Raw genomic sequence first — 16,123 nt, 5'->3', positions numbered from 1 at the left:
CATTTAGTCATAGGCCCTAACTGGAAACTGACTCTTTGCTAAACACAAATTCATGAAAAAACATGTAAGTAAGCAGAATTTCTTCAGTGATTTGAAAACACTTCTTTTCTATCTAATAACATTGTTTACTTACTTTATCAGGATTTTACTATATTGATTAAAACATTGTATCGAGGCGATCTTACTAGTTTTCGATGGTCCATAAATTATCTACCCCAGAGACTGTGCATGGCGAACACTGAACGTTCATTGAATTCCACGTTTCACTACTTAGCTGATAACAGAGTAATTCTACGATATACGTTTACAAATAGTAATTTCACAAACAGGTGCAAAAATCGAAACCATGTGCCTTCACATCTACCTTGTTGCGCTCCCCACTAACTTGTAGTCCGTGCTTTCTGTCAGCTCTAATAGCTGAACTTAAATCTCTAGTAGCTGTATACTGTAGCCAGAATAGCTGTACCTTGTAGCTCCTATAGCTGTCTATTCTTTCCAAAGGATGAGTTGAACTGCCTGTCTTGTAACAAACTTTCTAACTACATAGTTTCCTTGACAACTGGTTAAACAAACTTAAAAGGTAAACTTCAAAGGCAAACTTAAGAGGCAGTTATGTGACGTCACTAATGGTGTCATCAGTACAATTATGCATACGCTTCTGAATCTAAGTAAAATTACAATAAACAGTATAAACCAAAAATAGAGGAAAAACGTGATTGGCTCATATACCTTGGATCTTCAATTTGTCTGCTGTCATAGCTGTGAGAAACACCTCATGTCAAATATGTTAATACATAAGGTCAAATACTGATTTCATTTGTCGCTCACCTGTAGTGTCTGAAAATCTCTTCTTCCACTTCTGTGATGAAGTGACATTTTGTACAAGAGTACTCCGTCACTGCCCCTGCTCCTCGAGCACCTTCTTTCTCCCCTCCAGCTTCTTCCTCAGCCTTGACATGTGGAGAAGCCCCCTTTAGGTTAATCATAGTGTGGCAGCTTTCGTAGTGTTGCAGCAACACATCAATGTCAGTGGTGGCAAACACACACTGGTCACACAAGTGAGTTACACCTAGAATTGGGAAAACCGGTACAGATTAGAAGACCACATTTTACTTCATTATATCCACATGACCTTTAAATACCACATGTGGGACGAGCATGGGCAGGGTTAGAGGGGCAAAAGGTGGAACCAGAAATCACACCTGAGTCTCCTCTGGGAATAGGAGGGGTCATGCTGGGTGAGGTGGTGGTAGCAGGTTTTGAAGCAACGGGATCCTGTTGTATGTTGGACGGAGGAAACTTGGAACAGCATTTAGGGCAGGCGGACTTCCGACAAGCAAATGGGTGAGAGACCTACAGAGAAAAGCCAAATAAAGTTTGGTGCAATGTTTGGGAACTTTACATGCTTTAGTATTTTTTACTGGCAATCCCCTGTTTATGGGAGAACAACTTTCAGAGATTCCTCCTGTTGTGTCTCATTTTGGTACTGCGGTGTAATTGTGTCTATGTCTATGCAGGTGACAGAAAAGTGGTGGAATGAATATCATGAATGCTGCTACCCTCATTCAATTTAGACTGTTAACCATCCATTTAGCATTTCTAACAGCTGAAATGGCACTGTTAGGCAGCTGGCACTCATTGAGGGGGGAGGGGGGGGGGGTATGCATGTGTGGGTGGATTGGGGGAAGCAGGGGAATTTTAACTAGGCTGGAAATTGGAACAATTAACTTTAAACTTGTTCATATATTACATTTTATTTTGTTGTGCTTACAACTGCTACATTTCTCTTTAATTACCAAGCAAACAACAAACTACAAAGCAAATAAAAATTTCAACAGTTTATTAATCTCACCTCCCCCAGGTGTTTATGCGGCTGACAGAGCCCCTGTGGACAATATATGCAGTGCTGTATGCAGCAACGGTGGATGGAGTGGTTGTGCTGGTAGTGCAGTAGTAACGGTGCTACTACGATCACATCCGCACTGTGAGCCATTGAGTACCGGAAATCACACAATTGACAGTTATAGCTGGTCACGACTGCTTCTGAATCGCTGCTGTTTGGGTCGCCTAGGAGCAGAAAATACAACAAATGTCAAGAAAATAAAACGGCCTGGGCCTTAGTGCAGAAAAAAATTTCATTATGGAGAAGACAAACAAACAAAGATGGTCACATAGTTTCGCAGAACTAGAAGCAGTAATAAAAAAGGACCGAATTAGATCATAACATTAATCTTGTCCCCTATCTACAGCCATCCTCTACTTCTACTTATTCTCGAGCATGTTTCAATAGACTTTCTCCCATTTCATTACCTTGGCTGGTGCTGGATGGGTTGGATGATATATCTTTGCGGCTTCTGGATGCCACGTGGTCTCTGTCTCCTCCCTCTCGTCTCCCTCCTCTCTCCCGCTCTCTGTCCATCATGCCAGGATTAGAGTTGTTGGGGCTCATAGTATCTCCCGTACTGATTCTATGTCTTTGTTCATAGTGCTCTAAAAGCTTTACTGAGCCCCCTGACCACTCACAACTCCAGCTGCAGAATTTACACCAATAGTACGCCTGAACAGCACCTCGACCCGACTCCCCCGTCCAACCCGAAGAATCGGAGCATGCCCTGACTGGAATGGAGTACCCAACCAAGGAATCGTCTTCCGCTCTTACTGCCACACGTTCCGCCCCATCTAAGATCTGACTCCTGCCCTTCATCTGGTGGTCGTGTGTTGCCAGCAGGGGTGTGGTGGGAGGCGTTTTGACTTTATTTGGATGTGACGACAGGAAGTGTTGTTCAAGTTCTAAGGAATTACTGCCCATGTATGTGAAGTTGCAGAATTTGCAACGAAAGTACTTAGTGTTCCCCTGGCAATCAGAGGTTTTCCGGCCAATCCCAATTAGCGTGCCGCCCAATGTCACCTGTCATCAAGCATGAAGGAGAAAAGGGGACAAGCATTTGTTCCATCAACAATTAAAATTAATTTATTATATTAAAGTCAAACTTTAATACATTTCATGGCTGATCATGGCAAATCATATGCATTTGCAATCTTCCTAAGCCATTAAATCTTTTATAAAGCATTTATTCTTGCAAACCCTAATTTTTTAACCAGTTCTATCCCTAGCTGGTTAAATGACATACAAGAATAGTAGGAGATTATGTCAGCAGTAGCTAATGCACTTATTTAACTAAGAATCGACTTCTAGCTGTCTGTCCAGTATGCATAGGCCTGTTTTTTTTTTATTTCCTGTGCAGCAGGTATTTTGGAGGTGCATGATATAATAATTCAATCACAGGTCTGTGCTGCTGCAAATATAGAAGATTATACCACACCTGCTTTTAGTAACCACTGTGAATGAAATCTATCATTTTAGAAAACTACAGAAAATGAAAAGGCTGCCCTACCTCTAACTAACCATCCAATAACACACAGTATCTACCAGGCTTTACTCTAGTATTTACTGTATGTGGCCAAGATTTTTCATTACTTAGTGAGCAGCCTGACATATGTCTGTGTTTCATTAGCCCCTTCACTGTAGTTTATTATAGTATGGTCTCGGTTATGCTTGTGAGCAAGAAACATAGCAAGTTTTACAGTGACATTCGGCTTCTCGCTGTAGAATATGGATTTGTGTCTTTACACATGTGTGGTTTGATGTTGACTGCTATTTTTCTGGTACACTACACTTTAATTTAGCAAAGACATAAAGCTTCAGAACATTTAGGAGCACACAGTGCAAATATACATCTTAATTCAAGTCTAATTCTAATTCTCAACTTTGGAACTTGCTATTTTTTCCCAATTAAAACGTGGTCATTAAACCCCTCACTGTGTCTTTTTTGTGGTGAGGATAATGAAATGAATTCATATTCATTAAAAGCTATGTGCTGCCTGAGAACAGAAATTTAAAGTAGGCAGAAAAAAGCAAACAAAGACAGACTTTGAGATATTAAGATGAAAGATGAACTAAAAAAAGAGCAATATCCATTAAGAAAGATTACAAATGTGAGAGCTGGTTCAGCTTTCAGCTTCATTTAAGAGAATAAATTCAGAGAGTAAATGAGAGCTATTACTGTGTGTGATCTCACAACAAGCAATCAGCCAGTCATCATGTCCCACAGACCCTGCCCAGGCAATTAGGGAAGAGCCAAACATCAAATCATTTTAGCAAACAGAATGGACAGAAAGATACAAAAGGGGCTATGAAAGTGGCAGAGACAGAAAGAAAAAGGCAGAGGGCAAAAAGTTCAAGTTGCAGAAAAGTGTGTATATTGAGAGATAGAAGGGATGAGAGATGAAAAGCAAATTGAGAATTTAGAGGAAGAAAGGGATTTGGGTAAGAACGAGAGAGCAAAGAAAAACGACAGGAAAAGGTAAAGGAGAGACAAAGACATGATGAGAGAGACAACTGGAGAACAGCGAGCTAAAAAGAAAGTTAAATAAGTCTGACAGCTGTTTCATTACGCTGGCTAACAGTCTATTATAACTACTGTCTCTTTTTACCTTGTCTCTCCTTTCCCATTACATCTCTATCTCTCTCTCTCTCCCTCTTTCCTTCTTTTCAGTATCTCTCTCCTCCCTGAATCTTTTTTCCTGCAATCTTATTGGCTGACAGGCCAAGTCATCTTAGCAAATGACAACATGGAATTTTCCAAACGTGGGCGGGAGAGAGAAAATCAAGAGAGGGATGGAGAGAATAGAGACCCCTTTCATTCGTTTTTTTTTTTATACTTTCACTTTTTCTTCATTATGACGACTTAAGCCCACTGGATTTTCTATTTCTGACTTGTGTGTTTGTGTGTGTGTGTGTGTGTGCTTGACTACTGTGGGTATGTCTATGTGTGCTTCTGTGTCCATTACGTGACTTACAGCCATTACAGACTCCTGGTTTAAATGAAACAAGACTCCTCAACTATTTCTCATGCGCGCGCGCACACGTGCACACCCACACACACGTACGCACACGTTTATTAGATCATCTTGTTTAAACTTTTCAAACAAAACCCTACTGTTCATGCACACTCAGTCTTCATCCTTGACTCAAATGTTCGCAGAAGTCACAATGCAAGAAAATAGGGTTAAGTATTGTTAATAATATTGTTTGTGCATGACTGTAAAATCCTTGAACTGTATTTAAATTATACATGTAATATAAAGTTTGTACATGAAAATCACCTTTAGGTGGTGATTTAAGGATCTTATTAAAGCTAACTCAGAACTCAAAATTACTGTGTACACTTGAACTCAGTATTGTGTGAAAAATCCCAATGCGCGGGAAAAATACGTGTTACATGACACACTGGCTTTAAAGGAAAGTGAAAGCCTCTAAAATTATAAAAACACATATTAATATAAAGAAATAGCAAAATAGATACTGTAACTTGATTGCAAGACATGGATGCTGCTGTTGTCAAGTAACTAGAAATACGCATTGATTAAATTTGACGAGGTCAAAGAAAATTAGCTCAACAATTACAAATTGTGGCTTCATTATCTTGTTGCAGAAAAGAAACTTTCAGTGTTTTCTACCTCCTATTGGCCTAATATACAGAATGGTGACATGGTAGAGCTCTGTCTAAGAAATGCTTTGCAGTTTTTCCCCAACTGAAGTTCATTTTCAAGTGAAAACTTCTCACAATGGTGCCAAAATATTTGCTAAATATGATTTGTAAACAGGAATCCATACAGCTGCAGTATGAACTTTAAAATAATGTATGCTAATTTCTCGGGCAGATCTGCATCAATCCTGAGTAAGCTGATGAATAATGTAATGATGTACAATATGTATGCATGCTTTCAACTCTGCTGTAACACAGGAGGGCAAATCAATGTTGAGCAGAAGCTTGGCAAGGTTTTTTTCTAACAAGTCTGTAGCTGCTGATTTCACTGATTAGTCCTCCTTGATTTAAAGTACAATAATCAGTTAAATACAACCAAATCCTTGAAGAGATTTTTTTATTCTCAAATTGATGGGCTGGTCTGTTACGGTACATGTCCAGACTGCTAGTGCAAATTACATTAGATTTATTAATGTGCTCTGCTGGTGTATTACAATTACAAGGTATAATTTGTTCATGTTGAAGTATATAGACAACATTTATCTTGCAGAAGGAATTATGAATTCCATATGAATGTAGCCACATTGCTGTCTTTCTCCTGCACTGTCTCAGCAAAGATTCTCGCACATGATACAAGACCTTACAATTATGTTTGTACATATGGAGCATGTATGTGGAATGAACAGATTTAGCCATTTTTTAAAGACCTCTTACATTTGATACATGCAGTGTCTGTGTATCCATAAATTTGTGTATACATGTATTACCTGTAAGTGATTTGTGAAGCATACAGTGTACGTGTGTTTGGCCTGTCTGCATGAGTCTCCCTTTCGTTGTTGATGTTTCTCCATCTGTCAGTCTATAAAACTTTATAACTTGCGACACAATTCCTGTCCAAATTACACACCCTATGTAGCAAATCAATTTCAGCTTAATGAACCCACTAAATTCATCTCAGTGGTGGGCCTAGATTCAAAGATTTATCACAAACAGTAATTGTAATAGTACATCGTACCAAATCTTTGTGTCACCAAGTTTTACAACTAGTTTTGATGTTTTTGATTTTCAACTACACTGTGTCAGACTGCTGTATGTTGCAATAGGATTACTGCAATCTATGCTCAGATAGTTAGGTATTATTTTAAAACATAAACCACATAATAATCTGGGCCTGTATTTATCGAGCATCCCAGAATCACTCCAAAGTATCATGCTGGAACTTAAACTATGACTACCTCAGAGTAGGAATTAAAAGTTATTTTTGAGTCCTTCTACTCTTATCTTCATCTGGTTGGGTTGGAAGTAATATTACCAATGTTCTGAATAAAGTATAGTGTATATATTTATCAAGCATCTCAGGATAGGAAATCACTCACTGGACATTAATTCATAATAATTCTCATATTGATTCAAATTGTTTCTACTTTAAGTAAATGAGGAAACCAATTCTATCCACCTATTCAAGGAGATGTTTCAACAGAGATAAATACACATAAGTCATGAATAGATACGGCTTGGATAACAACTGAACAATTTTTGTGAATGATCCAATTGCTCTCCTAATGCACACAGAACAGTACTTGACTTCTGTGCAATAACATAAGATGCTTTCTAGCAGTAGTCTTTCTTATTTATTAAATTAAGTAGAGCAGAGCAGCACAGCAAAACGCTGTGCTGCATCACATCTGCATATTTGGATCCTTAGTGTACTTTTTGTACTTTCAGTATGAGTGCTCTCAAACTATATAGAACTAGTACAAAATGCAAGTCCCCTTAGAGTATTAGACAAAAATTCTAAGATACTAAAATGACAGTATCAGTGTTTAGGGTTCTCTGGAGGTAGTGCACAAAGATGAGTAAAAAAGTAAACCAAGCAATCCATACTTGTAGTCAGACAAGTAAAAATCTGCACAAGAGGAACCTGTTTATGAGTGCAAGATGGGCACTACCTCTAACGGTTCTCTATAAATATAAAGCAAGAGCAATGATGCTTTAGATCAAGTGTTTTCAAAAAGGACAATGAATAATGGAGCATATGGCCACTTTCCTTGTTTGATACATTTATTGCACTCAATTGCTATGAGAAGAGGGTGCAACATCAGAGGAGTATATTATCGTATTCTTTGTGAATTTTGGCCTTTTGGCTACGTGAGACTGTCCAATAAACACTGTTTGCTGCTAAGCAGAATGCTGACAGGATGCAGTTCAAGAACAAGTTGATAGATAAAATATTAAGAAAGCAATTGCACTGAGTGGAAAGTTATATTGTTTTCATAAGTGATAATAAAAAGCACTGGGAAACTGACTATCAAATACTCTGGGGAATCAGTTCCAACAATGCAGACTTTTTATATAATTCAATAGGTAATAACGGGAATTACTAATTGAACTCCTTTTTTAGGCTCTTGAATACTTTTTCCTCTGCCCGCTGAAACAATTTCTCTGTATGTCTTTACTGTGACCAGAGCTTACCTGTACGTCATATGTGCCATTCATCATGACTGTCCCATGCTGCTGACTGTGTACATCTGGCCTCATTTTTCTCAACTCTTTGGCTTGGTTCCTCTGTCCTTGTCCTGTCTGTATGTCTGACAGCAGAAATACAAGGAAGGGGTCAGATATGAAAAATCTGATAAATAAAAGAGTGGTTAGGCTGCTAGAGGCATCTGCGAAGAAAGAAAACCATTAAGTCAACAACTAACAAGCCGCTTTTGAAAGCAACCGGTGCACCCTGAGCATATTGAAAAATAAACTGTGCAAAGTCAATCGCTTACGTCTGCAAAAATGTAACTTTACAACACATCAAAACTGATGCATTGTTGTACAGTGTAACCACTCAGTATGTATGTCACATACCCCATTTTTGGATATAAATAAATACTCCTCATAACATGTCATGTGGTCAAGTTTGCATTGATCAGTAAACTAGGAATCAATACTTAGTTTTTACACTTGCAATCATTTTGTCTAATAGGCAGCAAAGATTAACCGATGAACTCAAACACAAGAATCTGAGAGCAAAAATTACCTAGAGGTGTTTGCTGGGGGGCCATGTTGTGAAGGGCCAGGATGTGTGTGTCGAGGGCAGCATCCTGCCGTGTGCGGTTGTGTAGACCTAGGTGATACTTCCTAAAGTGCTTCACCAGGTCAGCGGGGTCATTGCCATAGTAACCATAACCACACACGTTGCACTTAAAGTCCTGAAGTTTAGGAGAGGGGCTGGAGGAAAGTGGAGGGGTGTCAGTTGTCGACTCCTCCCCTCCTTCCTGTCTGGGGAAAAGATGGGAAGCAGAAAGTAGAGGAGGGATGAGATGATCTGCCTCCCCTCTGTCTCTTTCACCCCTGTCGCCTTCCTCGACCCCTTTCTCCCCATCCTCAGGCTCCGACTGGCTGTCAGGTCTGTCAGTCATTGCTGTTCCTCCTTGCTTGACCCTCCCTCCTGCTTTCCTCCCCCCTCTCTCCTCATTACTGTAGCGATCACTGACGGATGAGGGAGAAACAGATGAGGAAGCGCACTCGCTTTCCCCCTCTTCCTCTTCCTGCTCTTCATCTCCTCGGATCTGTTCAGAGGATTCGGGTTCAGATGGTCGGTTTATTCGTTCAGCCTCTGCACCTACTCTCCCCTCTTCCTCTCCTTCCTCTTCTTCTTCTCCTGCTGGCCTCCTCCCCTCTCCTTCCTCCTCCTCCTCCTCACCTCCCACACTCCGGATAGGGGGATTCTTTTTCCTCACCATCTCTGAAAAGTGTAAGGAAGGAGATAGTAGCAGTTATTTTTTTGTTTTGTTTTTCAATTTAAATGCTCACCTAAAAGATGTGTGCTTTGCATTGTTTATGTACATATTTAGGACCTGGGAGGGGAAATTATTAATAAGCAAATCTTCCTAGTCCCTTGAAATCAAGACATTAAATGATACAAGGTGCTTGCAGGACTCTAATAATATGCTGAGGATTATGTGCACCCAAAGATCATTTTCTGACGATGTAGTTTAGCTTTGATTTAATTTACAAACTCCTTTGAATGCGGAAATCTGTGATGATCCTCAACCACAGACCTCGTCAAAGAGAAACAGCCCCAACAAATCAGAAACATCTCAGCTCTGAGAGATGTTTCAGGAGTGTGTGTGAGAAGTTTGTTGCATTCTTAAGTGCAACTTTTTTTTCTTCCAGACCGGGGAGGGAATCTTTTATCGTTATGGAAACCAGCCGTGAGAATCTTCAACACATGACCACATCAAACCCCAAACCATATCAGAGAGAGGGATGGTAGAAAGAGGGTGAGGCCCACAGAGAAATTGGGGAGATGGAGGAGAGAGACAGAGCAAGAGAGAGACGGGGAGAATGGCCAACACTCAACCACATCAAACCACACACCCCATATCAGAAAGATGGATGAGAGAGGCAGCACACTGCAATTCATCCCCTCCAGCACTCCAAATTTCTCTTTCTCTTTTGCATATCTCTCTGCATGCCTCTCATACATTTTCTGGCTCCCAAATTCTCTTTTCCTCATTTCTCACCGTCTCTCATGTTCTCTCTGAGTCACCTCCGGTCTTTCTGTTTCCTCTCCCTTCTCTCTTCTCTTTTCATCTGTTTTTCTTCCTCATTTCATATCCTATTTTACTTTTACCCCCACTCATCTCCTTCTTCTCTCTTTTGACCTTTTCCTTGCCTTTCTCCCTACTATGCACATTAATAATGTGTGTAAAATACCTCTACCAAACAAAAAAGGCACTTATCAAAGCATTTTCCTTGCATTTCAGTCACTTTTTTATTCTCTATTGCCCTCTTTCACATGCAAGAATAATTGCTACAATAATTTCAGTAATTCCATCATTAAGTTTTTTCTTTCTGTTCCTGCTCTCTCTGACTATCCCCTCCCCTCCCTCCCTTATAATCACAATACAAAGCCATCAAATAACCAACCATGTGTTTTATGTTAAACCATAATCTTTCTTTTGTTTAAGAAGAGAACAATTGTGGTTGTTCTGTTCACAACAGTCGTGACAGAGAGGTACTGCGCGTGTTTTGGCGAGCAAGTGTGTGTGCGTGCGCACGCACGCGTGTGTGTGCGCGCGCGTGTTTATTTGTGGTTGTTCAATTCATATTCAGTTGTAAACACAGTCAACCCATTGACCCATTTGCTTTTTGTGAGTGTGTGTATATGTGTGTGTGTGTTTGGTTGTAAACACACTCAAACACAACAGACGCCTCGTAGACGCCAACAACTGATCACTTTTAGATCAATGCAATATGAGGAAAAAGACATTGTGAGTGTGTTTTGCTGTGTGTGAGTAATGCATGTTTGATGATGTGATGTGCCGAAAAGAGATAGCATGTGTCCAACCCAGCGAGTAAATCTATGTCAGTGTGAGAGATAAACGCTTATTGTTATTTACAGATTTTAATCTGCAAACAGTTAAAACATGCATGCATGCACGCATACACACATTTAAAAAGAAGTAAAATGGAACGTAGTTGAAAACAGATAATCAGCTGACCATAAATAAACATGTGGAGACAAATAAACAGATTAAAATGAACCATATTTAAAACCCAGTAATGTAATCTAGAGAATTAGGAGGAAAGGAGAAAACAAATCACACACATACAGAAAAGGAGAAGACAAGGAGGGAGAGAGGGTTTCTTTGTTGAATCCAATTTTCTCTCTGTGGCCTTTCCAGTGTTTTACCATTTTTTGCTCTCCCTCTTTCTCTACCATACAACTATTAAAATAAAGCAATTTATGTCTGCAAGGGCCCACGCCTAGACCAACCCTGGCACTCACTGTGTGTGTGTATGTATATATGTGTGTGTCTGTGTGTGAGTTAGTGAGTGTGTGTGAGACAGAGAGAGAGAGAGCGCGAGAGTGAGTGAGTGCAGGGAGCAGAGGAAAATCTCATCTGATGTTCACCACACCCAGTCAGAATTCATCATTCACACACACACACACACACACACACACACACACACACACACACACACACACACACACACAGTGGAAAACTACAGATCGTTGTGGTAAAGCAATGAAGCTGAAATCCCGACATAAGAAGCACTGACTGACCTAAGTGTGTTTCCATCTGCCCTGTACGATTTCTAGCAGTGACTTACATTAATCAAAGTTATATTAAGATAATAAAGAATGATTTGGCTCATGTATGAAATGAATAGAGCATGATATATAAAAAAACAACACTTTTTTTTTGTTACAATAGCATTAAATGTTTATTTGCATACTTCAGGCGTGCCTGCATGCTCCAGGATGTGGGCAAGAAGAAGAGGTGTGTGTTAAAAGGCTAAACTGTGTGTGGCTGTTTTTGAGTGTATGCATCTGTGTGTCTCAATGTCGCAGTACAGCCTTTGTCTGCTTCAGGGTGTATACACAGACTGGAACCATTACTATCAACTACAATTAGGTACAACCCACCACAACATACACATAACAACTACTGCTACTAGCTACAATTAGCCCCTATACACCACAATGGCCTCAATGCCACAGTGAGGATAAATGTGACAGTTAATCATTTCCATCACTTACAATTAGCCCCAACACCAGTGAGGCTTTTATCCTAAATTACCAATAATCACCCAAAGACAACTGTTGAGGGGTGCACTGAGAGGGGGATGATAAGTTTCTAAGTAGAGAATGACCACTGAAGCATTTAACACAGTTGCCTCTGTGTTCATGTGTAAATCCTCAATGAAAAGGCTGCAATGTTTCCTTTATTTCTAAATTGCCTATTTTACCCCAACATGCCAAAAGTCAATAATATTATATTATAACAATATAACAGGAACAAATCAGATAGAAATAGCAATATGCATGCATAAAGACAGAGACACACCTAGCAGACATCAAAGAACTGGCAGAACCACAGGCAGACTGCTGCGTTGCCTCATGGCACCTTCGTCTGGGCCTTTTCAAGTGACATACACTTAAAGAGTTAGTTGAAGCTAAACGGCAAAACACATGTATGTTCTGCCTGGATGACAGGAAATTAATCTCTGTACCGGCAGGTGACGGTAGTCTGTATTTGTCATTCAAACAGAAAAAGCGAAGACAAAGAACTGCGAATAAACAAACTTTAATCAAAGCAACATGAGCCTATTATTTTCACACTAATCTCACTACATCTTATTTATAGCTTCCTCTATGGTGAATATGTTTAAAAGGAAGTCACGTAGGGCACTGACATCATCAGCCTTCCGTGTCCCTCTTGGTTCGGTGCCTTCAGTTTCTTGTCTTGTGCACTGATTCGCTAGGTTGAAGAGTAAATCAGACTGGTCACTCTCACCCATGGGGTCTGTTGCTGATTTGACATCTTAAAAAGCCACTGAAGAGTCCAATTAGTGTGGCAGACACTGTAAAAACCAAAGTGGTGGCCCAACATTGGCCGACAGCCGACCATCAGCTTAATTTGTTATGGATCTGAGGATCAGTATACATCATTGTGATTGCGGTAGACAAAAAAACATATACCGACTACAAGATATATGTACCGATCCATTATGTGACAGCAGGGCAAAATTAAATAGTAGTATTTTTCATTCAGAAAATAAAGTTAGATCAGACTAATAAAGGAAAACAGATAACCAGTACATCTCAACCATTTTAACCACTGACCCCAAACTAATCCTCTTAATGCGTATAATTAAGTCACTGTAATAAATGGGTTTGATACTGAATCTTACGAGAGCCACATGTTCCTTCTGTCTTTAGATATCCATGCTCTTCCCCTCCCCATGGGACAGCTGTAGCTGGCATGTCCATCTTTCATAAACAAAGGATTAATGGGTAACATATGAAGACAATATGCTAAGGGCAAAGACTTGTTGCACACACATATCATTCTCAAGCTTTTTCCTTTCTGTTTCTCTATCTGCGTCATTCCATCTTTTCGTATTATCTTCTCAGTCTGTGTCCCGATGTTTTCTGCTCCTTATAGTCTGTCATTATTTTGTTTCCCTTTTGTTGCAATCTCTCTTCCTCTGATTCATTCTACCATTTGTAGGCTTTTGAAAACATTATGTGGAGTAGAGTAGTATGGATAAGAGAGAAAGATAAGGACAAGATAAAAAGGTAAGGACTTTAAAAATAAAAAAACTAGAAAATTCTTTGGGGGGCATAGAGAAGGAGGAAAGGGCCATAGGAGGGAAGGATTTTGACAGGAAAAAGAGCACTTTTTCTTAATTCAAAAAGAAAAAGAGATTGTCTAGGGAAACAAATAGACTGGAAAGAGCAGATAGCTTCCACATACCAATAACCATCTTCCTAAAAATGAATGACTGGTATACAATCTACTTCCTCAAAACATTCCCAGCAGTAAAGTAAAATGAAGTTTTTCCAAAGGAACAACCAGGCTACAGCAGAATAGCATTTCATAGACATCTTTCTCTTTTCCAAACTCATCTAAACAATTAGGCATTATTTACATCATTTCACAGTACTAGCACATGTTGGACCTAATTTATAATGCACTAGGTCAGGTGTCCAGCTTGTTGTTTCCCAAACAACCTACAGCGCACTGAATAAGACCATTCTGTCTCCTCCGCTCAAGACAGTTCAGTGTATTGACCTGGGTATCTCTAAAATCCCATGTATGACCATGCTAGTAAGTTGGGGCTGCAGGAAATAATTATTTTAATTTTAAATGTTTTTCACATTTACAAAATGTCCATCACGAACCCTAAGACCCACGTGGGTCCATGGCACTTAATTGCATGTTGAATTCAACCGCCAGTTCAGCCTGGAGAAATTATGTTTACTAAAACATAAGACAAGGAAATTAATCAAATTGTCACATTTGAGAAGCTGGAACCACTAGACGTTTGTCATTTTCACTAGAAAAATTAGGTCATATCAAAATGAGTAGAATAACTTATAACCTTCTATAAAGCAAGCCTCACTTATTGATCAATTGTTCAATGATCTGTAACACTTTCATCAGACTTTTCAGAGTTTGTGTCTATTTGATGGTAATTCTCAAATATTGCTACTTAAATAAATACCATTGAAGCTGTAGCCAGAAACCTGAAACACATCACTTCCTGTGCATAAAAGCATTTTCCCTGGAAGGACCTGGCAGACACCAGCTGCTACTGTTGCTGCTGTTTCTGTTTTCATAACTGTGTTGTATCACTCAGCATCCATTTATTTATACGAAAATGTCACATATTATTACTTCTAGAAAGGCCAGTGATGCACAAAATGGCAGTCACGCTAAAATGGCTTGTAGCTTTAGGTTACGTGTCAGTGAATGAAAGCAGCTGTAGAAAATATTAATGAAAACACACACGTGACTGTTTCAGTACCCACACAGACAAAACAGATCAGTCCGTGAAACCGAGCCTATTTAAAGTGGCTGGATGATAATAATAGGAGTCTGCCACAAGTGCAAGCTGCAATGTGGCGCTTAGTTTGAGGACTGGATGGGAGCATGAGTGTGTCTGACCTCCTACAGAAACAAGGAGATGAGGTGTGAGGTAACTCCGCTCAAGGGGAGATTTCTGTGTTTAGGGGACAACTAACAACTTGGAATTGGTTTTGCAGAGGCAGGAGTCTAATTAAAGGTAGAGAGGGGGGTCCAGAGAGAAGAACAGGGAGGATGATAGAAAAATCCCACGGCGAGTGAGTCCACCTGCCATTTTAAGACTAAAATCTTTCAGTTGCCTGGTAGGCCTCTAATCAATGCCAGAACTTTCACTTACATACACACACTTTGTCATCTGCTATGTAGTAAGGGCCCAATTCATTCAAGCAACTCACACACGCGAGCGAGCACGCAGAGGCTCACACACACACACATATTTATAGGCTCACATGCAGACACACTCTCACAGAGTGTAGAACTCATTTGTAATGGGGTAACAGCATGCAAAATATGTCATCTTAAATGTCAAACTTAATCAGAGGTTCACATTTCAATACCTCTCTCTCGTTGTGAGCCTTCCTCCCTGTTTGTACTCCTTCACTCTCTAGCTGTCCCATCTCTGCTTACTTACTCCCAATATTGGTCTCTCTCTCACTGTCACACACACATAAGCCGATGCTGTGAGCACACGGTCTTCCTTTGCCTAACTGTCCATTTTTCACCTAGCTCTCCATTAATCTCCCACACCCACCTTCCCTTATCCATTTCCCTGCCTACTCTCTCTTGCTGACTTCTTCTCAAACTCTGCATCTCTCTAGCCTATCCTTGTGTGAACCTTGATGCTCACTGTGTTTGTAGGTGTGACTGTGTGCGTTTAAAAGTCTCCAATGCAAAATGGCTTCAGTCAATCTATGTGGCTGACTGATATACATATATTCATTATATACAGAGAAAACATTTAAAAAAGGCAAAAAGCAATCACTGCCATTTTCTTTAAATTTAGCTTGTTCAGAGACAGCTTTCAAACAGGACTTAACTCGATTTATTCAGATACACTCAGTTTTATAATGCAACATGTGATGTCACCTGTCATTTTGGGGAATATTTTGATATAAGATGCATATAAATATGCAAAAAAACTGCCCACTGCACAGTCAACCTTTTTTAATACATTGAATATGGACTTTGATGAAGATGTAA

At 39.8% G+C, this 16,123-nt stretch overlaps 1 protein-coding gene across 5 annotated transcripts in view; it reads right to left on the bottom strand.

Moving 5' to 3' along the window:
• trps1 (trichorhinophalangeal syndrome I) overlaps positions 1 to 16,123 on the bottom strand; it is a 109,076-nt gene that overhangs the window by 53,946 nt on the left and 39,007 nt on the right. For all 5 annotated transcript variants that reach the window (XM_067499682.1, XM_067499674.1, XM_067499688.1 and 2 more), the window contains exons 3-8: positions 8,578 to 9,285; positions 8,022 to 8,137; positions 2,311 to 2,908; positions 1,853 to 2,067; positions 1,203 to 1,353; positions 829 to 1,069 (exon numbers count right to left, since the gene is read on the bottom strand). In XM_067499682.1, coding sequence (XP_067355783.1) covers positions 829 to 1,069; positions 1,203 to 1,353; positions 1,853 to 2,067; positions 2,311 to 2,908; positions 8,022 to 8,137; positions 8,578 to 9,285 — 2,029 coding nt within the window. The remainder of the gene's footprint in view (positions 1 to 828; positions 1,070 to 1,202; positions 1,354 to 1,852; positions 2,068 to 2,310; positions 2,909 to 8,021; positions 8,138 to 8,577; positions 9,286 to 16,123) is intronic.

Source organism: Channa argus, chromosome 1 (genome assembly GCF_033026475.1).
Source record: "Channa argus isolate prfri chromosome 1, Channa argus male v1.0, whole genome shotgun sequence".
Lineage (NCBI taxonomy): Eukaryota > Metazoa > Chordata > Actinopteri > Anabantiformes > Channidae > Channa > Channa argus.
Note: the sequence above shows the minus strand (reverse complement) of the source record. Positions and strands in the feature narration are given on the sequence as shown.